This window comes from Ananas comosus, linkage group 4 (genome assembly GCF_001540865.1).
Source record: "Ananas comosus cultivar F153 linkage group 4, ASM154086v1, whole genome shotgun sequence".
Lineage (NCBI taxonomy): Eukaryota > Viridiplantae > Streptophyta > Magnoliopsida > Poales > Bromeliaceae > Ananas > Ananas comosus.
The window spans coordinates 9,622,173-9,632,196 of NC_033624.1; the positions used below are offsets into that span (position 1 = coordinate 9,622,173).

General features: G+C 45.3%; 1 protein-coding gene across 1 annotated transcript; it reads left to right on the forward strand.

Annotated features, from left to right (window-relative positions):
- LOC109709077 lies at positions 2,420–8,073 on the forward strand. Its single transcript, XM_020231149.1, has 3 exons — positions 2,420–2,707; positions 7,780–7,887; positions 7,993–8,073. The coding sequence occupies exons 1-3, from the start codon at positions 2,420–2,422 to the stop codon at positions 8,071–8,073; spliced, it is 477 nt and encodes a 158-aa protein (XP_020086738.1).

Below are 10,024 nucleotides of genomic sequence, written 5' to 3' on the forward strand. Positions count from 1 at the left end.
CCAGCTAACCACCTTAGCTGAGACCTTCCTACCCGCCGCACCCCCCTCCCCTGCCCTCGCTGTGCGCGTCCCGGCCGCCGCCGCGCATTTCCAGCAGTCGGAAAGGCAGCTTTGCCTCCCTCTCCATCATACCGCCACCATCCCATCTTTCTCTCTACTCGAGAGCACGGCAGGGTGGTCTCTCACCCTTGGGCTCTCCTCCGACGACTGCATGGACCTCCAGCGACCTCTCCCAACCGGCCATAGCTGCCCCCGAGCACTGCTGTCACCAGGGTCTCTTCTTGCAGCCGGCTTGGACTGCTGTGGCCGAGCCTTGCCGCGCCGTCACCTCGACCGCCGGCCGCCATCTCCGCCTCCTCCTTTCTGTTCCAGAGGAGGCCCGCTCCCTTCCCTAGCCGCTCCTTCCGCCGCCATGGCCGGACGGAACTCACCGAGCCCGAGCCAAGCTCGTGCGGGCTCGGGATGCCCCTGCGCCGCCGCCGCCGCCTTCCGCCGCCAGCCGGCGTGAGCACCGGCTCTGTCTGGCCGGCCGCACTCGTCCGCCGCCGGTTCCCCTCCGCCGGAGGTCCCTGTCGGCCAGACCTGGGCCATGCTCTCCTCGGCTTGGTGTGGCTAGGGCATCATTGCCCGCTGCAGCCGTCGCCTTCTGTCGCCGGCTGACACACGCCCCAGCCTCCCCCCGTCACCCGCACCTGCCTGCCGCCGGCATGCCCGCCTCCCGGCCGCCGCCGACCGTACCCGAGCTTCCCATGGTCCAGTGAGTTCTATTTCACTATTTTGTGCACAGTCTCGGGTTCGGATCGCTGTTCCGGCAATCCGAGGACACCCCAACACTCCTGGAAGTGAGCACGATGATCCCTAATCCGTGCTGAACATCATGCTCACCTCCGTTGGGGACAGCGAATCCCCGATTGCGTGCTAAGAGCGATTTAGGCACTGTGTACGCTATTTCGCTGAACTTCGCGTCGCTCCTGCGCTTGCCACAGTGGCNGTGCTCCGAAAGGTGAGCACGGCATCCGGCACATCGAGACCTGTCAGCGGGTGTCTCGGCCTAGCTTGAATACCCTTGGTTTGCGCTGTCGGACCGTAAAACCGCAAAAATCACATAAAATGATGTGATTTTATGTAGTCGCAGAGGTTTTTGTGCAATTGTATGTTTAGTGGTTGCTGTTGACAGTGTGTGCGGACAGTGGGTGACCTCTGGACTGGTTGTCCAAGGCCCCAGGCCTTTTCGGAGATCGAAAATTGATTTTCCGATGCGTTTTCCAGTGAAATCCGCCGACGGAACTCAATTGCGGTTCGGAATTCTTCCGACAGTGCCTCATGGTATATTGTGTAGTTGCTGAGCCTTGTTGGCTTGTCACTCGCGTTGTTTCGAGAGTTCATAAACGACGGATGAGCAATGGTGGGTTCCGGTGTCGAATTTGACACTTCCGGGAATCCGGATCAGAACGATTATCCGACGATAATCGTTTCGATGTGAAGAGGTGCGTTTGCTGCCAAGATACATGAATATTTGTGTTTAGTGACAGCGGGTGACTCGTAGCGCGAGTCGGTGAGTTCCGGGGCAGTTTGTTGGTCCCGACGGAGTCCCGGTGTGATTTTCAGGACTTACGGCGTATTACGGCAATCGGTTTTGGGAAATCGATTCCCGTAGATTTATTGGTGGGTATTGTGAGTTGGTTCGTGGTTGTGGGTTGAATGCTAACCCGGTGGACACTTCATAGGTCCGGTTGATTCTTCTCCACAGTCGGGAGACCAGTGCAAGATACGTACAGGTAGGTACTTCGACCCAAAGTCGGTATAGTGGTACACGCTCGGTGATATTCCCTTCACTCTTTCCTTATTGTTTATCATGCATGTTATATGTTGAGCCTAGCACCATTCCATATCTCTATATTGCTCTACTTAGTTGATTGCATACCCAGTATCATGTTTTAGAAGTAGAGCGGTTCTGTGATTATTCATGAGATTTATGACCTAGTCGGTCAGTGCGTTGCATCTGGTTTTGTGACCTAGTTGGTCGGTTCTTATATCTCGTATCTATGACTTATTTGGTCGGCTTACTGCATTGTTATCGTGACCTACTTGGTCGGTTGGACTATTTGATGACCTATACGGTCGGTATACCCTGAGGGGTAGGATTGTCGGCTAGTGGCGGACGGTTAGTTCTGCATTATACCGATGTATGATGTGACATTCTAGTGATCTATTGGTCGGTTCTTGTGTATAAAGATGTCAGTTGAATTTTCTTTGTTTTTGCAGCTTCTTACTCTACTGCATTTCTTAATGATGTTTCTCGTATTCCTATGCTTATTGGGGACAATTATTCTGATTGGAAAGAAATTATTTCTTTTACAGCTATATGGATTTAGACCTGGCTATGTGCGTTGAGCAACCGCCTAAGGTAGTGGGGCCAATGACTCCACAGCAGGAATCTGCGCAGGAAAAGTTGGAGCGATCCAATCGCTTAAGCTTGATACTCAGAAAGTCTAGAGTATTAAAAAGCATAAGGGGATCGATTCCAGAATGTGATAAAGCCAAGGATTACCTAAAGGCCATTGAGGAGCAGTTTGTCAGCTTTGATAAAGCTTTGGCAAACACGCTGATGAAGCGACTTTCGGGCATCAAGTACAATCGAGCCAAGGGTGTGCGCGAGCATATCATGGAGATGAGGAACATAGCAGCTCAACTAAAGGCTTTAAACGTTGAGATCTCCGACACTTTCTTTGTCACGCACCGGGACCCAGCAGAAGCCCGCCCCGCGCATACCCAGACCCGCCATATGCCTGCAACATATAAGGCGTCTACAACAAAGTGATAAATAAAACCCAGATAAATAAGTATCTAGAGATATCAGAGCATGAGCACAACTAAATTCTAATGACAAGTGGATAAGTAAAAGAGCTAATTAACCAACATAATCCGAAGTAGATAGAACCCAAAAATCCATACATAGCACTGAGTATACAAAATGGTGGACTCTACAAATAGGTACAAAAACACTCACTCTCTCCAACATAACATGAAAGGAAAAAATGATCCATCTAAAGCAAGACCCCCTCGCTAACTAGCTCGAAGCGACACCCTTGCCGCTATCCCTAGCCTCACCCGGAATGGAAGGCTCTGTAAAAACAACAAAACAGAGGGCGTGAGAACTATTAAACAATAGTTCCCAGTGGGTAAGTTGCTGACCTCAGCGAAATACACCACTAGGCTAAAGAGGTGTAAGTAGAAGTATGAAACTAAAATATACAGCATGTACGTTTAACAAGTGTTAAATTGTTACGCTACTATGCCTCAAATTTAGCATGATATTAAACATGTAATGTTACTAGTTCATCATGTATACTAATATATCCAGAGAGTATACTAATATGTTCCAAATATGTCCAACAAGTATACTACTATGCAATAAACAAGTCCAACAAGTATACTATTATGCAATAAGCAAGTCCAACAAGTATACTATTATGCAATAAGCAGGTCCAACAAGTATACTATTATGCAATAAGCAAGTCCAACAAATATACTACTATGCAATAAGCATATCTAACAAGTATACTACTATGCAATAAGCAAGTCCAACAAGTATACTACAATATCCAACCATTATCTACTATCAAGTAGTAATTGCCACTTGTATATTTACATGTCAATTTTCATTTCCAATTAAGGACCTAGACAAGGGTAGCCCGGCTTGTGCCGCCTAATTGCCCGTGCTAGCTCCAATATTCCCACTGTAGGAATGAGTCTATCCCACCCGGCCCAGTAGGCTACCCAAAACCGCACGAGCGAACATATGTTGCGAAGGCCAACTCCGGAGCGCCAGCTTGTGGTGAGCTACCCACACAAGCATGTGCGAATGAGCACAAATGGCAAACAAGCATAGTCATCGTCTCAAGGACCCGGTAATCATGTCTCCAACATGGTAATATTTACTAGCAACCCAAAGGTCTAGTTCTATGTCACAATGTGAAGTTTTAGCCATTCACTAAGTCCAATACCACTTTATGACATTAGGTTTACTAAATCCATACATATTCCAAGTTCAATGCCCCTTTATGACATTATGTTTCCTTCTATGTTTTAGCATACGTCCATTGTTCAAAAGCAAGTAAGTACTCGTCATTTAACTACATACAACGTGATTCCAACCATATCACGAGAATACCATACACTAGCATGAGTACTATGCATATATTCCTCTACTACATAGAGGCAAAATTTCATAATACATAACATATGCTTTTTAAGTATTCTAAAATTTACAAATACTTCCTCTAGCATGAATATGCATGAATTTCTATTTTACAACAAGAAATAGAACATAGGGGGAGTTCACCCATTTCGGTGAAGTCAAACCCACCAAGAACTCCTTGCAATCCTTTCATTTGCGTGAACGAAGGTGTCCACAAGTCTCCTAGCTCTCTAGAGAAAATTCTAAAAGGGTTAGACGAAACGAACGACACCCAAAATGTTCATCTTTAACCAACCCAATAAAAGGGTCAAAACTCACCTAAATGTTGGAAAAACCCTCTCAAATCCCAAATGGAAGCTAGAGCCCTTCCAATCCAATCTAAATGAAGGTTCTAAATCAATCAATTGAGCTTCAAAAGCTACAAATCAAAAATTCCCAAATAAACTCTAGATTTCACATTTCTAGGTTTTCATCTCAAAAACCACAAGAAAAATGATCTAAAGGAGAGAAGTAAGCAATTAACCTCTCTAGAAGCTCCAAACCAAGCTAGAAGTGAGCTAGGGTTAGAAATCTCTCCTCCAACAAGCTCCACTCCAAGCTCCAAAGCTTCTCCCAAGGTGGAAATGCCACCAAGATGCCAAAAAGAAGCAAAAGAAGTGATTATTCCTAAAAAATCCCAACAAACATGGAAAGATGACAAAGGAGAGGAAGTGGAGAGGCTCCCTACCTTCTTTCCTCAGGTTCGAAGCTCAGGGAACCAACAAAGGGGCGTGGGGTATATGTAGTGTTGCTACAATTCCAAAAACACCTCTAAAAAATCAAAAGACTACAGTTTGCACTGCGTATCGGTACCACGGGCTGTCGTACCGATACCAAACAGCCGAGCTCGTCAACCCGAGCCTCGGGTTGGCCAATAGACGTACTGAGTACCGGTACCAGCCCAATGTAGTACTGGTACCAGGCCAGTTGTCACGCCCCGAGCCCGATCCTTTTGGCCGGTTCGAACGCGTCGAACAGACGCCGAACGGACAGAGCCTCCCCTGTCTGCCCAAGGCCAAACAATAAGAATCAATAGGGTAAAATTTGCACATGCGGAAGCAAACACAATAGCTTGCATGAGGGCAAGCAATAGCTAATAGTGCAAGTAATAAACTACACTTAGAAAAATCATTTACATTTTTGCATCATTTCTTCTATTTTACATCACGTGATATCTCAAAATATAAACTTTGCATTGAAATATAATCCCTTTTTACATCATTTATTTAACATGTTCATAATGCTAAAATCATCAAAATATAAAAGATGATAACTAAAGGGTATGCAACTAAATCAAAATGTGAAACCAACTCGGGCGTTCTCTATCTAGGGCGTGATGCCCTTACCACGATCGTCCGCCGGCTCGCTCGATCCCGGCTCTGTGAAAATAGTGGGGTGAGAACTACAACAAAATTTCCAGTAGGTTCGGCAACCGACCACGCCGTCTTTCCCACTAGGTCTAAATCAGGCATAATAGAAGAAAAGAGATATAGATAGTAACCGAACTATACAAATGCAACTAATATGCCTGAACAATAAATAATGTAATGCTCAATAATATGCTCATGATGAATGCAATGTCACAATCTCATTGCTCAATCTCTTGGCTAACCCGTAGGTTTCGCCCTCAATAACTCACCAACTCAAATCTCAATATCGGGAAGGCTACTACACCCGACGGGACTGTCCTCTGGGGAGACTACTACACCCAGTGATGATAACTCCGGAGCACATCGCCCGAGGGGGAGCTACCACTCTCGAGCAAGGACTTATAGGTGAGTATGATCCAATCCTTAGCTATAAGGATATCAAGTTCAATCAATTCCTTAACTATAAGGAAACAATGCACATATAACCCTTAACTCTAAGGTTGTTATGTCATAATGTCGCTATCACACTTTTACTTGCATTCTTTACTTTCACTGGTGTCATATACACTACTATATTCTTGTACACATGCCACACTTGTTTTGTAAGTGTTCCAACTCTAGCTTCTCGACTCATCATTGTCACTTTCTACTTCTATGTCAAAATGTCACATTTGTTTACTAAATCCACTAAATTCTTTTCACTTGTCATGCATAAATAGGGTTTATAAAATTCTCACATTCTTGCTAGTAACTCACATGCATTTGTACTCACAATATGCAATGAAATGCTCACATATAACCCTACTATGAAATTTTATGCTCAATACACATATGCTCAAATATGACACTTTAGACATAAAGGAATTCCAAGGTCCTCGGTATGCACCACCCACCTTAGATGGTTGAGAGGATGCTACGGTGAATTTCTCGAAATTTTTGAAGTCTTACTTTTTCGCCCACGGCAAAACGAAGCCAAATTAGGCTTTTTCAAAATAACTTTATCTAAACCTTTTCATAACGTCAAATAGAGTTGTCCCACGTGTCGGAAATACTTCCAATTAGGTTTCTACAAGGTCAATTTGCCTTGGAAACATTCGGAGGCAAAAGCCCCAAATTAGGTGCCCTGACGACACAATTTGCTCAATTCTAGGTTTTGATATCTAAAACAAGTAAAAGAGGGCTCGTCCAACATCTAAAAGCTCATTTAGAACTATCTAAATCATTTTCTAGGGTTTAAAATACAAGCCCTAAAAATTCACCATTAGAGGGTTCTTTAGAGAGAGCCAAAAGCTATCCCCAAGTCCACCTTGTAGGAGAGCCCTAGATCTTTTTCAAGCCACCAAAATCAAAGTTTCTCCTTCAAATCCCCTCCAAATCCACCTTTTGGAGAGCTCTTTAGAGAGAGAAGCAAGAGAAATAAAAGGGAGGGGGTGAATGGCTGTGGGAGAGAGTGAGGAGGGTCATTGGAGTCTTAACATGTTGTAACAATTATAATAAAACCCTCCAAACATTTGTATTTACAGCAGTTTTCATTTTGCTGTCAGACCCAAAGTGTACCGGTACACTTTAGGGTGTCATCGGTAACACGATTACGCAGAGGAAAATCCAAGAGCAGCTCTCTCGGGTTTGGGGCATTTGTACCGGTACACTTTCATTTTGTACCGGTACACTTGTTTGTATCGGTGACAACTCGATGGTTGTACCGGTACACTTTGCCCAGACTTGGTTTTTGGCTCCGTTTCGATTCTATTTCGCGCTGATCGATACCAAAACCCTTGTAACACTTCTAGAACTCATTTTTAGCCATTCCAACATTGTTGGAATGCTAATTGGAATTTGTTCATCCATTTCTCTCGGTACTTTAACCAATTTGGCTAAAGTTCAATAATCGTTATCGGGGTTTCGATACGTTACATTCTCCACCCCTTAAAATTAGTTTCGTCCGTGAAACTTACTTAATTTAAACTTAAACTCATACCTCAATTCANTCCAACATTGTTGGAATGCTAATTGGAATTTGTTCATCCATTTCTCTCGGTACTTTAACCAATTTGGCTAAAGTTCAATAATCGTTATCGGGGTTTCGATACGTTACATTCTCCACCCCTTAAAATTAGTTTCGTCCGTGAAACTTACTTAATTTAAACTTAAACTCATACCTCAATTCAGCTCAGTGAAGAGATGAGGATAATGCTCCCGCATTGCATTCTCGAACTCCTAAGTAGCTTCCCGGTCATCGTGGTTACTCCAACGAATTTTAACATACGGAATCTCACGGTTTGTCTCACGGTTTCGTAGTTTTCTCACTTCTCGGTCGATAATATACGCCGGGAACTCCTCGTAAGTCATGTCCTCTTGAATCTCGGACGGCTAAAACGATAGGATATGCTCGGGATCATGAATGTACATGCGGCGATTCGATACATGGAACACGTCGTGTACTCCCGCAAGCCTCGGTGGTAGTGCTATCTTGTATGCCACCGCGCCGACCCTCTCCAACACCTCGAACGGTCCAAGGTACCGGGGACTTAGTTTTCCACGGACTCCAAACCGTTTAACTCCTCGCATCGGCGATACCTTTAGGAATACGTGGTCGCCAAACGCAAACTCGATATCCTTTCTTCCCTTGTCGGTATAGCTCTTTTGCCGAGATTGCGCCGTAGCAAGTCGTTGGCGGGCAAGGCGGACTTTCTCCTCCGCCTCCCGCACCACATTGGGGCCGAGAGTAGCACTCTCGCCCACATCGCTCCAATGGATCGTAGAGCCACACTTCTTTCCATAAAGGGCCTCGAATGGCGCCATCGCGATACTCTCTTGATAACTATTATTATACGCAAACTCCGCCATCGGTAGATGATCATGCCAACCGCCCTTGTAGTCTAGTCACAAGCTCAAAGCATATTCTCAAGTATTTGTATCGTCCTCTCTGATTGACCATCACTTTGAGGATAAAATGCTGTGCTAAAGTCGAACCGTGTGCCCAATGCCTCCTGTAGGCTCCTCCAAAAGTGAGACGTGAACCTTGGGTCCCAATCTGATACAATTGATACCGGAATACCATAAAGTCTCACAACCTCGTCGATATATACTTGAGCCAACTTGTTTCCCGACCAAGTAATATGAATCGAAAGGAAATGCGCCGACTTCGTCAACCGGTCTACTATCACTCAAATTGCATCATGTCCACCTTGAGATCGGGGCAATCCGATTACGAAGTCCATCGCGATATTTTTCCATTTCCAAACGGGTATAGGTAGGCTTTGCAATTTTTTCGCCGGAAACTGCCGCTCCGCTTTTACTTGTTGGCAAGTAAGACATTGTGCAACAAACTCCCCAATGTCTTTCTTCATACCCGGCCACCAATAGTGCATCTTCAGATCTTAGTACATTTTGGTGCCGCCGGGGTGGATACTATAAGGAGATTGATGCGCTTCTTGCATAATCGCCTTGCTGATGTCCTTGTTCTTAGGTACACACCAAAGATTTCGAAATCGGAGTGTGCCGTCGGTCCCAATGCCAAAATCATCGGCACTACCGCTCTCAACTTCACCGCGCACCTTTTGGAGATACTTGTCTGAAACTTGTAGCTCTTTTATCCTCTCAAACAAGGTCGGTTGCACCACTAAGGTAGCAAGTATAGCCGGCACTCCCGGCGCTACTACTTCCAAACCAAACCGTTGTATCTCTTTTTGTAATAATGGTTGGGGTGTAATTGCCGAAGCCAAATTTTTTCCCAATTTTCTACTATGTGCATCGGTCATGACATTCGCTTTCCCGGGGTGGTATAGGATAGTGACATCGTAGTCTTTCAATAACTCCAACCACCGCCGTTGTCGCATGTTTAGTTCTTTTTGGGTGAACAAGTACTTGAGATTTTTGTGATCGGTATAAATCTTGTAATGTTCACCATACAAGTAATGCCTCCATAACTTTAGCGCGAAGATAACCGCCGCTAGCTTAAGGTCGTGAATCGGGTAGTTCTTTTCATAAGTCTTCAACTGGCGCGAAGCATAAGCTATAACTCGGCCATTTTACATCAAGACACACCCGAGACCAATATAGGAAGCATCACTGTATACCACAAAGGTCTCCCCCGGCGTCGGCAATGCAAGCACCGAGGTTGTCATCAACTTTTCCTTCAACTCATTAAAGCTCCGATCGCAATCGTCGCTCCACACATATTTCACTCCCTTGTGTGTGAGGCGTGTTAGCGGAGTGGTTATTTTGGCGAACCCTCCACGAACCGCCGATAGTAGCCCGCTAGTCTAAAAAAACTGCGGACCTCCGATACGCTCGTCGGGCGTTGCCAATCTTTAATTGCCTCTACTTTCTTTGGATCCACCGAGATACCCTCATCCGAAATCACGTGTCCTAAGAAAGTGACCTCCGATAGCCAAAAGTCACATTTCTTCAA